We start from the raw sequence: 17,778 nt of genomic DNA, 5'->3' as shown, positions 1-17,778 counted from the left end.
AGAGGAATGGTTTTTCTGAAGTGGCATTTCCTGTGACGATAAATCCCAGTTAAACGTTGAGGTTGAGTTTCCATCATCTTCACGTGGACTCAGTTGGAAATTGGCCAGGTATTGTACAATTGGATCGGAACCAGATTCGAAATCTGGTTCATTGTCGTTCAGTTGGTACGCCCCAACATCTTAATTGCACCTTAGCTGTCCCCAATCCTATTTTTAACAAGAAACTGATATCGTAGTAGGCTACGATTTTTCACTCATTCACATCTGAGCTCCAAGAGTCTCAACTGACAGCTTTGAAATATATAACCCACTTTCTATATTAATAACCACTGTAGTAACTTGTAGTATTTTATTGCACAGTACGTAATAACTCTTTCTTACTGGAATTAGTGCAGACCTGAATCCTATCGAATGTCTGTGGTTTTGCACAATTATTAATTTAGGAATTTATGGTGATTTGTATAACTTAGTGCAGACCTGAGCCCCATCGAATATTAATGGGGCGCTTTTTGTGCGCATTTCTGAGCGCAGGAAGTCGAAAAACAAGAAGAATTCGTGCTGGCGAGCCATAATCAATTTTTGTTTGTCGCCGGACTGTGATTTGTGACTCCGTTCATGTACCCGAGAAATTACAGCTCTTGTGGCTCACGTCGAAATTATCTAGGAGTAGAAAAAGATATGGGCCACGCAAGCCATGATTCAAACCCATCAGTTCCTTATGGTAGCGTGAGTCCAGCGGAGTGCCCACGGCGTGATCACGTTAAATGGTAAACGATAGTCGTGTGGTGGTCTAGATTTTTTTCATCGAGCAATCACATCAATTGTCCAAATTGAAACCGTACGTTTCGTGCCGTTAAAAAGCCTTAAAAGGTCACGTTTTTTGGTAACGACAATCCGGGATCTAGGCTATCATTAAAGTGGATCTTTTACAATGGTAGAGCTTTGGGTTTGATGGCAGGGTGGAGTAGTTACTAATATAAATGGTAATCTGGTCAGGTCTCGACACCCACAAAGCACAAACACAAAAGCTTGTGAGTCATTTTGTCACTTTTATTTTCAGCGGAGATGGGATTGTTCGGGGGAGACGCTGCTAAATTCTTATCATGTTGGTACAGCTGTCTGAATTTTGCTGCACATTTTGAGAGAGTCAAGAAACTTGCTGTTTATTTGTAATAGCCGTCTCGAGTCATGTGTTTACAAAAGTCAAAAAACAGGTGGAAAAAATCGGCAGTAATTGTCATCTACTGCGACGTTTATGTGCGTTAAGGAACCCAATAAACTGTTCATTTCTTTCAACCAACCCACCAGTGGAGTCGTATTTTTGGTAATGGTGGAAATCAGTTGGAGAAGATAGAGAAATTGCAAACGCAAATAATAGGAAAATTATTACAGAAAAAATATTTGGACTGGGAGTTTTTAATGGAGCTAAACCCTTTGTTGCTTCTGACTATCATTTTCATCTCTGGTACCCTTCCGGTACCACCACAGATATCATTTCATTTTTGCACGGTATTCTGAAGAAAGAAAGCAGATTCGAACAGAACCAGATTGAAATAGTAACTTCTGGGTAGTTCTGGAAGTAACTACAATAGATTATTATTATAGTTATAAACAAAAAGAAAACTGTTTGATTGGAATAAAAAGATTCAACGAAGCTCACCTAGAAATAGTTCAAATAAGGGAGATAATTACAAAAATAATATAAGAGCAAAAATTAAATCTTGGAAGCAAACGAAACACTTTTCCAGAATTAAAACAACATTGTCGAAAGAGAAAATGAAAATAATAAATAACCTTGTACTTCACTTACTTAAGATAAGTAATACATAGTAGGGAAAGTACTCGCAGTGATGTTTTAGAGAGCGTTTTTGGTGGCAAACCAGCAAACTTAGAGGGACTTGTCATCCATTCGTCAAGCTAATATTGCGATCCGCGAACTTAGTCATACCGAGCACTGTGGCCAAGGGTTTAGGGCGCCGCTTCGCGATAGGGAGATAGCGGGTTCAAATCCCAGGGCCGCCGGCACCTGATGTGGGTTTTTTTTCATATCTTGTATGTACCGTACCTCACGGCATCGGGCCTGAAAAGGCGAGAATAAGCCTCAGCAGCCCGCTCTCCCTCGGGAGGGAATGAAAAATTGCACCTTTTTACCTTAAATTGCAAATTAATACGCATTCGCAATCCTGCTTGTTCTCTTCTCAGCAACCGAGCGAATCTCGACGCTCAAGTCTTTTATGAGTCGTCAATCGTCAATAAAATTCCGGAACCGGCTTTGGAGCGAACAAATAAATAAGCAAACCAGCAATTTGGACATGTAAGCCCATAAAGTACTCCTTCTGTGCATAATTTCGATTGTTTATTTAATGCGTTGCTAAGAAACGCACTATAGTAAACACAGTTGTTTGCATAGTACTGTCAGAATAATTCGATAAAGACCGTTTCACGCCGTGTAAACCGTGCTATTTTCAAACTCATTTTTAATTCGGTCCTGACGTAACGATCCTGTCGAACCTAAGGTCCAGGATGGTACCGTGGCGTGACGTTTGTTTCGCATCACAGAAACCGAGAGCAACAACAAATGAATTGCCCATCTGGTTGGGAGTGCACAACGACCATTGTGAGTTAGCCAAGTCGAAAACGATTGGATGTAAATGATATGTTTATGAGTTGAGCCGGTAATAAAAGGAAATATGTGTGCTGAAGCAAGTAATTGGAAATCGCCAATGAAACTAACAATTAGTCAGATAACCATCTGGTGGAGAAAATACGAGCGCGGTCTCATCAATAATTCAAAAGTGCTCTTCTTCACCGAGAAGTGGAAAACTCGGTGGTACTGATTTCGACTGGGTGCGCCCGGATTACAGAACCACGTGGGCGAAGGATTAAGTCTTATATTAAAGACGCGAAGACAAATTAATAGTTAACACCTCCGAGTACCAAGTTGTCAAAACCGGGGATTAACCGTCTTGTCAGTCGAATTTCTTCCATCTGGGAGTTGTGCCGAGTGGTACCGTTCGCGTGGTTCCAATCACTGTCACGTTCCACGTGATTTCGATGCGATCGAATCAGGTTATCCAGGTGTACATGCAAAAATTCGCTTTTTTCCCTCGACGAGTACCACTTTATGGTGATCGACTACAGCGGTGGCAACCAACAACCGTAACAATTACTCGTTTACGTAAACATATACATAGTAATGACGTAGTAAAAAACGAGCAGCACGATACGGAGCCATCTTAATGCGAATTGTGATATCATATAATCCAATTAAATCCCAATAAGAATAATTACACAGTCCACTGGATCGTGTATGAATACCCTGAGGTGCGCCGAGCAAAATACCTATATAACGGTCGAGGTACTACTCGCTCTGGACTAGTGGAAAAATGGGAAGTTGTGTCGGGATAAGTATGCGACTAATAGCTCTTCCCGTTATCGACAGTTCTTTGACGAAATAAAAACGGGTGCATTAATGCATATTTTACGGAGCGAGACTGGAAAAATCGTGAGAACTGAGACCGACCAGTGGGAAGTACTAGTTTGAGGCTATTGTGCGGTCGACGGGAGCGGATTGGTGAAGGTAGTTAATGAAAACACACATTTACAAGTGTTGCTAATTAAGCAACCTTATTGCGTGACTCCTCAGGTCTTGTGTAATTGTACGATGCGCGAAGATCGAGGAATGTGGGTGTGAAGATGGTGGTACCGGAACGTTTGGTGGACGCTTTAATGACAGGAGTCTTGCAGGAAGTTGCACCAAGTGACAATTAGAACTCGCCTGACATTTGACTCCTGCAAGAGCTTTCTCGATTTCGGTTTGCGCACCTTTACTCAAAAGTACAAAAACGTGATGGTACTTCTTATGCATATAGACAGCTTGACGTTCTTTTCTTGATGGTGGCGGTACCTATGGCTTTCTCTTGGTTCACCATGTATGGCAAGTACTCGCATTCAAATGTTATCGTTCGGTAAAAAGGTTTTGAGAAAACACCCTGTATACAGGGTGTTTTTGAAATGCGTGCAGAAATTTTAACCACGAGCTACTGGCTTCATGTAGAACTCGGGGAAAAGTATCTAAAAAACTGACATTTATTTTTTTAGCTACAATTGTTTTTAATTGCTTTTCTACGTTGTCAAACAACCTCGTAGGTAAAATTTCGGCACATTTTAAAAATACACCCTGTATATCATATTTTATAAAACCTACACCAATGCGGTATCCTTGTTTTAAAGCATATTACATATAGGTTACTTCGCATTGGCGTACATTTTATAAAACATGATATACAGGGTGTATTTTTAAAATGTGCCGAAATTTTACCTACGAGGTTGTAGGACAACGTAGAAAACTAAAAACAATTTAAAAAAACTGTAGCTCAAAAAATAAATGTCATTTTATTTTTTGACAGAATTTTTTAAATATTTTTTCCGAGTTTTACATGAAATTTCTGCACGCATTTCAAAAACACCCTGTATTTACGGTTTACAATCTGTCCAGTAGGACGTTTACTTTTTGTGTACTAGATCCATTGCTGCCCAAGTTGCACATTTATTTACTCAGTATTAAAAGAAAAATATGAGAAATTTTTGTTTTTAATCCAAATGTTTTTGTATTTTGAATACTTTTCGTTATTCGTAATCAACAATTGTTGTGTTATTCAGTCTGATCTTTATTGAGTTGTTCTGGAATATGCCATGGTAACTGCCTACTAGTGGTACTAAAATCACTTGACACTTACTTGTTCTACTTGAAAGTTGTGTCTGAAAACAAATATGTTGTACAATTTTGACCACACTCTCTCAGTTCCTCGTACGTTTACGTTTACACTATTTGTTGAAACATAACAGTCGCCTTTACGATGTAAATTTATGTTTACATTTTTTGAGAAATAAACAGGAGAGCTGAGTATTTAACTAACGAGTGTAATAATTTTATAACCAATAAACAAGATACTTTTTAACTGGAATTTGAACACGTCGTCCCAAACAAACCCAAACCATTTGAAATTCTTTTCGTGAGCAAACATTCGAATCGTTCCCAGTCGGATGTCAAACAATAAAGTGTGAAAACGGGCTGAACGAAAATTTGTATAATAACAATAAATATAAGTTGTTTAATTAGCAACATCAAAATGAGCAGTTTACATCATTTAAATGATAATAAAAACGTTCACAAGTATCTGTCGGTGATTTACAGTTTACTTCTCATTAAGCCGCCAATAAATTATTCATTTGGTGGAACAGACTGAGAAATCGTCTAATTTTATGGCCAAAACAAGAACAACTCGGGTGTGTTTTTGCAGCGTCCGCGAAAAGTGTATGGGCGGGGCCAGCGCACCATCGTAAATACGCTTGGTAAGGGTCACGTGACGTCCACTAACGGCACCAGTTTGATATAATTCAGTTTTGTGTGGTCGAGATTAAAAAAGGTGTAAAACGTGTTATCTGCCTGTGATAGCGGACGATCGTTAAGCACAATTATCCAGTATTACCACATAAATAAACAAAACGAACTAGCCGCGCTCGTTAAGCCGTTTCTCTGGAATGAAATGTCATTTTTAAACGGAAGATTAATATGCACCAGACGATGGTATTTATGGAATTTTCGAGTAACGCAAAAGACCTAGGTTTTCGCGGAGGAAAGACGCGAATTGGCCGATCTCGATGCAAATTAGGCACCTGTGGCCGGTTGAAATCGTGCGTCCGAGCGGTATGCGGCGCGATTATTTCAGACGTTTTTTGCCGGGATCTCGTTTGAATTAATTTTACAATGCGTCTTTGGTTTTGAGTAAGGCAAGCCGCGCCATTAACCTGGATAATAGGCAATAAAACGCCATACATTCGAAAAGGCGACGGACGTAAATTGAATTAAAAGAAAAATTGGACGCTTTCACCGGTTGGTGGGATAACGGAGTGACATGAAGAGCAGTTTTCCCGTTGATGTGTCCTCGTAAAAATATTTATAGAAATTATGATGATGTTTATTAAAGTCGTAAAACGGAAGCTGCTCCGTTAAAATTCTCCGGAATTGATTGGAAGGGGATTTAAGAGAGAATTGTCTTCAGTTGTCGATGCAAATTCAAATTTAAATAAGACAAGCTTTAGTTATTAATATTCAGAAAGTATTTTAAAAACAGATTAAAAAAACTTTTTATCGACGAACTCACAAAACATTACACTTTGCTCACTAGTGAGAAAATATTTTTTCCTCACTAGTGATTCAATTGCCATTTTTGCTCACTATTTTCAGTGAGCAAAGACTACTGAAATTCAATGATCAAAAAATATTTTTTGTTAATTTTCCTAATGATTGCGGAGTGCTAAGTAAACAGCCGAGAACAAATACTTTACTCACTTGTGGGAGTCAGAAAGTGACATTGTTTTTTCGAGTCGTATTTTCGTCAGTTCTTAGACACTTTGTCCGCGCCAAAAATCTCCGTTGGGCCAATTAATCACAATTTCTAAACCGCGGAAACAACACAAAACCTAATTGCCAACATAACAAAAGATAATAGAGTTGGCATGCTCCTCCATTGTCCATGCCATGTAATTGTCGTTATTTTCAGTTCTCGGCATCGAGATCGTCAAAGTGTTGTGTCACAAAACTTCTATAATCGCAATTAGTCTGTCGTCGGTTTCGTTAAACGATCGTTTTTAGGGCGTTCGTTGTCTACGCTATAACTAATTTATGCCGAAGAACGTCGACGTGTCTGGTGCTGCGAACTGTCCCATCACAACATTTTTATGTTTTCCAGTGCTAATGAGTGTTCGAACGGTGTATTTGCATATAATCGATTGACACGTAAAAGTTTTGCGCAACAGTTGTGAGCCTTGAGAGGACGAGTTGTTTCGCAACAGCTTTTTGGCCAGGTCGGACATTTAACAATGCGGATTGTTGTGCAAAATGAGCCCCGAAATAAACCAAAAACGAAAAAAAATCGCTGAGAGTTTTTTCTCGCATCGAGAGTTGCCCGACATTTATTCCCTCTCAACGACCGTGACTCGACCACTGAGACCATAACGTATCAGCGATTTATAGAGTTACATTAGTTCGATAGTCGAGTGAAATCTTTAGAGAATTATTATGATGATTATTATTATTATTTTTTATTGTGTATTGTGTACCATGCAAGTCTAGGTGACGCCACTCTCGGTGTTGCAATTTTGCCAAGAATAATGATCAAGTGTCGAACGATTTATTAACCGGACAACAGCTTCTTGGAAGTGCTATTTTTTAAAAGTGTATTCGAATAAGAACCGTTTATTTCTGGCGAAACTGCAGTTTCTTGGAAAGAAGTGTCTTCCCGCGCTTGTGCGTTGACCGTCCGAGATAAATCTCTGCGATAACTCTCCCGAGATTAATAGGTCTCATTGAGATGAATAAGATCTCGTGCGATTTATCACGCGTTTTGCGCGTTCCCTCTGTGGATACCTCAAACTTTTTGACTTATCCTACGGCTGGGTACCATAGCATCGCATTAGAATAATGCAGTAAGGCCACATTTCACCGCGACGGCCGATAAATAACAGTCGCCTTCAGCTGTGCCACGTTCGTGTTTCTTATGATGGATCGTCGCATTTACGCGAAGAACCGTGATTCTGCTTTTGCGGAATACGGAGTGTTTCGCTCTTCTGACATTTAAATCTTCCCAGAACTGTCACGGAACGCAAAAATCTCCCGGCTATCCAACCGTAGAGTTAGTTATCTTGGTACGAACAATAACTTTCATATAATAAATATTCCTTTGGCACGTTTACAGCGAATGTAACAGACAATTGTGGGCATTAACATCTCGACAGCCACCGTATTGTTAGGTCCAATGACTTTCAATAGTCTCATGAGCTCGTAACTGTACAAACTAATCAGTCGTTAAATTGGCCATTTTGCCCACTAGTACTAACGCTGGAACGGTCCGCGATTGGCTGGCGAACGCGTGACGTCGCGGCACGTGATTCGTGCGCGCCAATCAAATCCCCCGAGCGGTCTCCTCTTTTGTATCTTCGTTAATTGAAAACAAAATAATTTTCTTCGTTGGTGGACAGTTCTTTTGACGTTTCTTGGGACGCGGTGGTGTTTGCGTCACTCGTTGAAGCACTCTTTTGCGTTCTAACCAATATAAACCATAATAAAAGCGGCCAAAAATACCAAACATCATTTCGGTGGAACATTTTAGGGTTTGTTGCTTAAATTTACAATCCTTGACGGATTTAGAACACTTGGCAATTTAATTCCTAGCAATTTAGACGCAACAATTGTACTAAACAGTTACTGTGACAAATTTCCGGGTCCTAATAAATAAATGATAATCTTAATTGTGCGAAACTCGACATTGTTTACCGAAATTGCCAAGATAATGAAATGACATTTAAGTGGCCAGGATATAGCTACAGGTCCAAGAAGTAAATAATTGCAAAGTTAACAGGATCACACACGCCCGGACACGGAAGAATTGTTTGGGGGCCAGCGCGATCACCTGATTTTGTCCAATTGAGCGCGTTTGGTTCATATTTAGATCCCTCCAGCGCTTAGTGATCACATCACTAGTCCTGTCCATTACGTTTTTCATTTTCATTGGACATTTTCCAGTTTTTCCGTATTTATATGAAGGAATCTGCGAAAATTTATGTTGCGTACATTTTCATACACCCAAACATTTTATACGTCTTTCGTTAATCGCGTCGTAATTTTGCAAAGAATTCTTCAGATGTTCGGTGCAAATGAAGATAAAAGTCAAATGCAGAATTTATTGCATTTTTGGCTCAATTGCAACAAACACTAGGAAATAACTTATTTTGCAATTAATGAAAAATCTACATCTGTGACTTCTCAGCAGGAATTCATTTGCTGAGAAATCACAAACTACACTCTACGTATTGTTGGCGCTGTTTTCTGAGGTGTGATTTTCGTTGCAGGTAGTATGTCGGATGGCTCTGGATGAGCGGGAGCAGTACCGGGAGCGGTGGCGGTGCAGCGGCGCTCCGAGCTGCCGCGAGTGCGGGGGATGTAGCAGCATGCAGCCGTTACCTGGGGACGGCGCGCTGCGTCCGCTTCTCGAGGGACGAGGCCGGCAGATCGGCCCTCCACTTGGCGGCGAGCGCCGGCCACGGCGCCGTCGTCAGACTCCTGCTCAACGTCGCCGCCCCCAAAGAGGTGGACAGTCCGGACGGAGCCGGATGCACAGCGCTGCAAAGGGCCGCAGCGGACGGACACGAGGAGGTGCTGAGGCTGCTCCTGGCCCGCGGAGGGGACGTGGACAAGCAAGATAGCGTGGTGAGTTGATCCGGCGCGGGTCCGGCTTATCGTGAAGGGAAATGTACGCGACACCGAAATAGTGCATTAGGTCATGCGCCAAATTGCATCGCGGCTTTATGACATATTACGGCAAATACGCGGAATTATCATTATGCGAACAAAGTTACTGAAATAGATGTTGTGGACGAATAGTCCTAATTAAAGGACCACAATTTGTTTTATAACCAGAACATCATTCGGTAGGATAACTGTAAAATATTTATTAGTCCAAACAAACATAAATTAAAAGTTTTTGTAGGTTAGTCGGGGGTTTTACAAGACGGGTTTTACTGGCCAATAAAAAATTATTGTCGTGTACGGTTCGAAGAATATAAATTAAACAGTTTCGTTAGGAAAATGGGCGTTTTAGCACACAGTGGGGGTAGATTTTTGCCGTCGCGGTTAACACTACTAACTTGTCAAATTTATTTCTTGTAAATTATTAGCAGTTGTGAGAAAAAAAAAAGGATCAGTGGTGTCAGTTGAGGCGTTACTGTTTCTGTTTTTATCTAATGACAATGACGAACAAATTTGTTGCGAGAAATCATCGATAATTCTGTATTTTTTGCAAAGACGTGTCGAGGTAAGAAATAAATCCATCTTGAACTGAATGATAGACGATATGATGAAAGGAATTTGTCCAAACTAATTAGGACAACGTGTCGAAGAAACTTAAATTGAAGGTGTTCGTTAAAAAAATTACGAAGGAGGGACAAAAAGATGTGCGGAAGGCAGAAACTCGTTGAAAAGAAAAATTAGCCAAGGAAAGACAAGTAAAACGAAAGACAACATAGAAACAACCGAAAGCCCATTATAAGCAAACATTGTTGACAGTGAAAAATAAGAGGAAGACATAAAATTTGAAAAACCGTAAACACTGAAAGTATATTTAATATTTTACTGGTGGGAAAACAAATTTGACGAGAAGGAAGTGGTAAATGATAAATAATAACTAATTCAAATTTATTTAATAACGGCACTTTTGTATTTTAAATTTTATTCAACACCTGTTTATTATGAAGTTATAATATTGCCAATTTTGAATATATTATGAGGTCTATAATCCACTAGTGGACTTATGGACCCATAATTAAACTGTTTTTATAAAAGTTTAGAGAGAATTGAACAGTTTATTGAACATCAAAAAATACATAAAATTAGAACTCTTTCTTTGGCCTGACCCAACAGCACGTCTTCGCTTACCCCAGAAACATCATTTTCTTGTTTCCAGTTATTGATGAAGTCATTTAATTTCTTGTAATAAGCATCTCTGGATTTCTTCGGTAGCAAACTCGATGTGACTTCTTCAACATCTTTCGGTGTTGGATAAAAACTATGTATTACACTCGTGCCTTAACAACAAATAAGTCACTCAAGAAAAATTAGCCCACTCGAGCAAGCTCTCGTGACTAAACATTTCTTTCGTGACATATTTGCTTTAAAACACACTTGTATAATAAATAGCTATTAAGTACTCGCAGCTACACATTAATTACTAATTATTATTTTAAACATTAATAATTATTTTTAGGTATAGTTACTATTTAAAATTTCCAAAAATAAAAGTAATTATTGTTATATGTATTAGGAAGGGTAATAATTTAAACATTTTATTTATTTGGGCAAAAAAGAAAACGAAAGTTGTCAGTTATTTTACAAAAAACTTCTGGCGGTTTTAAAGAACAAAAAAATTAAAGAAAGTAATAAAAAAGCGCTACAAATGAAGTTTCTTCACACGTTGAATTAGTTATAACATTATGGTGTCCTGGAGGCTGTATGTGAAATATATGGAGGAATCCTGTAAAAGAAAACCCTCAAAGACACATAAAAGCCGCTTGAAAAAATTCTCCAAAAAGCGCAGATAGTTACGAATAAATTATAATACTTGGTGGATAATAAATTAATTTCCCTTTTACGAACGACAAGCAACATGCTCGGAAAATATGTTAATGTGAGCAGAAATTTGAGAAGGAAATCCTTGTTTGGATTTTGTAGATGTTTTAAAATCACTAAAAAAAATAGGCAAAAAAGAACATTTACGTAATATAAAATTATTTAATTTTAAGAATCAAATCCATTGGAAGTGCTAGAAAAGTGTCAAATGGAGGATTTATTGGTCAAGTTTGTCAAGTTTTGGAGCGATACATTTTTATATACAGAGTGTCTTTGAAAGTTGTGCAAATATTTTAACCACTGATAGAACCCCACAATAGGTAACGATTGAGCCAATAATGCCTTATACAGGGTTATTATAAATGATTGTAGTCGAAGCAGGCCATGCCCATGTTATGAAATTTTTGCCGCTTTCATGTGAACTGTCAATTTTTGTCGCTGTCACTGTCTTTTTTAGCTGAAAAGTGCGGTGATGAGAATTTTATTTATTTATTTTTAAATTAACGATTAAATCCAAAAATATTGAATCGTTTTGCAACCAATTCTAAAAATATTGAGTTGTTTTGCATCCAATTTAACTCCTGTGTGTACTCATTTTTTTTATATGGAGCGGCAACCATAAATTTTACATTCAGTTTTTACGCCTACTTGATCTACAATCATTTATAATACCCTGTACAAATGTTGATATTTTTCGACAAAAAGGCGCTACAAGTTTTTCAAAAAAAGGTTCGAAGCCACTGAATTTTATTCAAAAAAAATTGTAGTATACTTTTTTCTTGTCATTTTGACAAGAACCTCAATTTAAATCACAAACGGCTTTCACTTACCTGGAGAAACCCGATAGGGTTTTGATCTATGGCGAAACGGAGAAAAGTTTCCTCCAAGGATATTTCCCAATGCAAAAATCCTTGTAAACGTTGTGCAGCATCTTTGCGATTTCGTGCGTTTCGAAATGAATAAGCGTCATTTGGGCGGCCAATGAGAAGATCGCATTTTACTTGCAGAAGAAGAAGTGGTGCCTTCACGATGGTGCACCACCTTATTACGTTCAAAACGCCGCTCAGGAAATTTGTGAATCGAGTTCCGCTTTCTTCGACGTGCGGAAGCTTGTATTGTAACGATGGCAGGCATTTTGAGCAACCTTTTTGATGTGCCATTTTATGTTTTTACTCACAATTACAGTTTTTTCACTTTGTTGTCTAAACCTTTGTTGTTTTCTGAATAAGTTGCAGGTACTATTTTATCATTTTTTAAATTTTATCAAAAATTCGTGCTGAAACTCAAAAAAATGTACTATCAAGAGCTCCTGCTGGTTTACGCTGGTTTATGTTGAAACAAATAACAGTAGGGTTAGATTCACATAACCCAACTTTGAATTTGCTAATTATAGTACTGTTGGATCATAGTTACGGGACTGCAGCACTGTCAAATGTTAGTAACGGTGACTCATTCATCTAGGAACCGTTCTCAAACCGAAACAATTTTTGATCTTCGTTCATGACAGCTGTACATTCATATCTTTTGTTTCTCACATATCTACATTTTTTTAAACATATGGTAAAACAGGAATGAATAGAAAAAATAAAAAGCAAGCACGAGTATAAGAAATACATATTTATATTTTACGTTTCATACTCTACTTGGTGTTTGTCGTTGACTTTAGTAATTATCTTGGGAGAGATAAATTGTCGCTTTTTAGTCTTTATATTTTGATTAATATGTCCGTAAGTCTCTTATTTTGTCCCCGAACTGGCAACAGTTCAAAACTTAAAACACTTATCCTGTGAAGAATACTTTTCTGTCAAATCTTCCCTACAACACTATATAAAACTTAAAAATAGCCAACTTTTACTGTGCATTTTTTATATGACTTTATCAACATCAATGTAGTTCACACGAAAATAGAACCCAAGTATAAAAAAGGCCGTAAAAAACAAGAAGGTTATAAATTGGATTATTAGAATAATAAATAATGAAAATAGAAGCAATTAATCACGCACTAAACTTAATATCACTTTCAAACGGCCTTTTACGTTGAAAAAACCGAAAGAAAAAACTTGTAACGTTACGTAAGAGGAAATTTACATCGCGACACAAAAACAAAATTCTTGTCCTTTTATTTGTTTACAGTTCTCTATCTTATCGCGAATGTCGCCGCGACAAAAATGGGAGGTGCGGCGTGCCCCAAGGATCCGCACCGGCCCCCCGTTTTTCCCGAGCTTTCCTCCATGAAGCCGTCACGTCCGAGTGACAGATACGCGCCGACGGCGTCGCGGCACGCGGCCAACCTCATTTGCGAGCGATTAATCTCGCGCGATTTATCGCCGGACCGTGGACATTTTTCAATCGAAGAAACACAACCCAACAGAAAAAATGGAAAATTGATGCGGTTAATCGCGTTACGGTCGAGACCCGTGACAAACTCGTACAAATTACAGTCGTTAATCCGGGGATATTTGTATAAGTGCGGTTCGTTCTCTGCCCACCGGTCTCGTATCGGCTTGTTTACGTCGACGTTTGACAGCCGAATGGATAGTAAAGCTCGCAGGATCAATACATCGCAAGGAGCTGCGACTTTTATGGCCGCGACATAAATATCGCCGCTGCGACAGAAAAATCGCAGGGGATGGGTGGCGGCCGTAACGAGTTCTGGAACTCGTGGGACCGTTATCGGCGCGATTTTTCTTCCTGGATCGTACCGAGATCCGGGTTAATGGTTGAGTGGAAAATGTCGCGGTAATTTATGGCGAGCGTGTGTCAGGCGATAAATCAGGGGCCGCACGGTGGATTTATTTAATATTTAAATATGGTTTAATTATCTGAATATTGGTGTCGGGTTACATAATTAATAAGATTACATCGGCGAGCATTCACTGTAGTAATATGTTTTATACCAGTCATTAGGTCGCTATCTCGAATCTCCATTCAATGGCCGTGGTCCGAGTGAATTTTTGAGGAATTTGTCGCACTGACAGATGTGGTTTGGTGGCGGATAAATTGCTTCCGTCAAAATTTTTGAAAATATTGTGCGGAATCGTTTTTGATCGAGTGTGGGAGGGTTTGAAAAATTGGAAGATGTTACGAAGCAATTTTTAGAACGTCACAAATTAGCATCTATCATATTTTTTAGACGGAAATTATCATCTCGCAGAAAAATGTTTAGCATTTGTGTGACAAATTTTTTAACGTGTATTAATATTTTGCTGAAAAATTTGTGAAAATAAAATTGATGATTTTTTTCTCTTAGATGTGTTGATGTCTTAATGACTGTGAACTTCAGTGGATTTAAAAAATGGAAAAAATAATTACCGGTGTGCCTATATTAGAAAAATAAAGCAGAAAAGGGCGAGTAATAATAATTATTATTATTATTCGCCTCTTCATTTTAATAATTATAGTAATTGTTATAAACATTGGTACAAGTGATTCTTAATTTAATTAACATTAAACTATAATAATAATAACAATAATCTCATATGTACCGTGCCATCAAATAAATTCGGAATTAGAGTAGGCTGTCATTTTATTATGAAGTTGGCAACATGCAATTTTTAAAGACAGAACAGTAGTGACATTTGACAGCACAGTAAGTGTTTATTCTGATCGTGACATAAAACTATTGACAACTGTCAGTGCTAAAAAGTCTACCAACCGTTAATAAACAAAATATATCACTCACAGCCTACTCTAATTAAGAATTTATTTGAAGGCACGGTACTAAATAACAATCAAATTAATTTGTAATCGGGTGATCCATAAATCCTAAATCGTATGTCGTTACTTGAACTCCACGGTCCAATAAACACAGCTTGAAACACAGGTTAGATCTAGCTAGACATATCAATTGCAAAAGACATACGGATTCAAATCCATGGATGACTCGATTATTAATTTGAACGCTCGATATAATGTCCTTTGGTTTGGTTTGGTTGGAATTTGCAATTTGTTAATGGGACATCATTTAGCTGTCCATAAAAATGTAATTTTATTTATTACAAATGTAATAAAAGACCACCTGTAAGGATTGTTTATTTATTCTTATTGTTAAACTTTGTGATTTGGAAAAATAACAAAATACCTAATCCAAGTTAATATTTTTCAAGGATAAATTAATACTTCATATTGCTTCAAAATGTATTGACATTATAATAAGAAATCGTTCATTTGGTTCTGGATTTTTTAGAAGTCTTAAAAGCATTAAAAGCTTTGTGCTTGCTTTTGTTTCCATTAACGTATGGCGTAGCTTCATAAGCCGTCAAGCGATAGATGTCAAACGTCATTTATTCAGGGAACAAGCAGTGGCGTAAATTACATATATCTTTTACAAAAATCGGTTAACTTGGAAACCAATCAACAACAGTTTTCCTGGTTTTCTTAGTTGGATATGATCCTTTTTACTTCAAATTAATGATTCAAGTTGAATTAAAATGTTGATCAATGTGAGGATATGTCGAAGCGTACCCTTTAAAGAAAGACCTGTTTGTAGACGAGAGAAAGAGAAAACTGCCTGTTCGACCACTTTTTTTTTTGAACGCTCGTTATGAATCTTTTACTATTATGGCGAAAAAGTGGAAGAATTTTCTGTACTATGTGCTGCAATCAGTTTTTCATAAAATTTCATTCACAGTTTCCCATAAATTAAAAAGGAAACTTGCATCACGAAGATTTTTAGATTTTTATGGAGAAAAAATACGAAATGTATGATATACATGGTGTTTCTGAAATAGGTGCATTAATTTTAACTGGTAATAGAACTCGTCAAAAGGAACAACTTTTCTATCTACCATTTTGCCGAAAAACGATGTTTAATTCCAAAAAAAAAAAAATGGAGATTTTTCACTAAAATAGCCCTACGCCACCAAATACTGCAATGGCTAATTGAGATCAGCGCTAATATGAAAAAAACATCCATTTTCATCCAGAAAACGTGTTTTAACGCCGAAATGGAAATTCAAATAAATCTACCCGTATAGCAAAAAATCCACTTCGTAAGAATCTGGGTGTTTCACATTTTTAGGTAACTTAGTTTTGGAGATATGAACGGTTTTAGGAAAATCTTTCCTAGTTTTTTAAGCCATTACGCAACGTTTTTCGCCAAAATGGCAGAGAGAAAAGTTGTTCCTTTTGATGAGTTCTATTACCAGTTAAAATTAATGCACTTATTTCAGAAACACGCTGTATAGTCCATTCAAAAATCAAAAAACCACCACCTGTTGCTTTAGGTTGGTAAAATTTAAAAAACCCTAGGTTTTTCATACTTATGTTGGTAACTATAAATAAATTCAATTGCTTTGAATTTCGTTCAGATGGTTTTATTATTGCTCAATGCTCAGCACGTTTCATTTATTTATTAATTCTTATTATTTTTACTTAAACATGTCCAGAATAGAATTCACACGAACCCCCATTAATTAACCTCAAAATTACAATTCTCACTAAATTTTGCGCTGGACAGCGTTGCCGATAGTAATTATCGAAGAAAATGCGACATTGGTGGTTTTTTGATTTTTGAATGGTCTTTAACTATAACTTAACCTTACCCACAAGCAGTAATATCTCAGCATGTGATAACTAATGAATTCAGTGATGGTTGTCTATCAGCAAAATACCCTACTTTTTAAATATATTCTCCATAAAAAATTAAAGAAAACCACTGCACTACATATTAACTAATAAAACAAACACAAAACATTCACTTTTAATAAATTTAAAAACAAAATTTTCTAGAAATGACAGCGACGGAAAATATTATTAATTATATACTGCCAACCGTAAAAAGCAGAAATTCGCCAAAAATTGCAGCTTATTCTAAAGAAGTGCATTTCTACGGGTGATCAAGAATAACTGAATCTGTTGGTAACAATGAAATTTGGCAAATTTACCATCAAAGGTTCATTTTTGAAATAGCATAAACATAACCGACATAACCAAAAAAATGTAATGTCCTGTTAAGTTGAAACATGCGGTCAGTGCCAATTACGAGACAAAAAACACCAATATTTTTCAATTGATTCATTATTTCATTGCCAACAGACCTAGTGATTGTAGATCACGCTGTAACAATTTTAGTTAAACAAAATTTAGTGACTTTTATATTCTTAAGTGAAGGTTGGTAATGCGTATAGTAAAATGTAACCTTCAAAAATATCAATTAATAAAATTCCTTAAATTGCACTTTTATTCTATAGAACCTCCAAACACTTCTCTAATTTCTACCTTGACTGAATTGAATGAATTCTTCTGTTAGTGTCAAGTATTCAAGTCGCAACTTTGTCTTGGTCATTTGACATCTTTTGTTTTTCGACTAGGTAATAAAAACTTCTCGGATTTTGCCTTTTGAGTTACTATTGAGCTTGTCCTTGGGACACTGGACATCCAAATGTTCAAAACCATCTATTGTCTAAAATTTTTACAAGAGAAACAACACGACACCCATAGACAATGAGACACCAGGAACAATGATTAATTGTCCCAATATTGTAATTTCGGTCGTACCTCTTTTTCTTAAGTTGCCTTTTCTTTCTTCTGTGGTTCCTTTGAACCTTCCGTCCTTCGATAAGCTCAAGGCGACTGATGTAGAACTCTTACAC

The 17,778-nt window shown here is 37.3% G+C and overlaps 1 protein-coding gene across 2 annotated transcripts in view; it reads left to right on the top strand.

Annotated features, from left to right (window-relative positions):
* The window catches only part of dgo (ankyrin repeat domain containing protein 6 diego), a 41,212-nt gene that overhangs the window by 20,876 nt on the left and 2,558 nt on the right, over window positions 1-17,778 (top strand). For both annotated transcript variants that reach the window (XM_069057946.1, XM_069057947.1), the window contains exon 2: window positions 8,914-9,271. In XM_069057946.1, coding sequence (XP_068914047.1) covers window positions 8,936-9,271 — 336 coding nt within the window. In that variant the 5' untranslated portion in view covers window positions 8,914-8,935. The remainder of the gene's footprint in view (window positions 1-8,913; window positions 9,272-17,778) is intronic.

Source organism: Tenebrio molitor, chromosome 9 (assembly GCF_963966145.1).
Source record: "Tenebrio molitor chromosome 9, icTenMoli1.1, whole genome shotgun sequence".
Lineage (NCBI taxonomy): Eukaryota > Metazoa > Arthropoda > Insecta > Coleoptera > Tenebrionidae > Tenebrio > Tenebrio molitor.
Note: the sequence above shows the minus strand (reverse complement) of the source record. Positions and strands in the feature narration are given on the sequence as shown.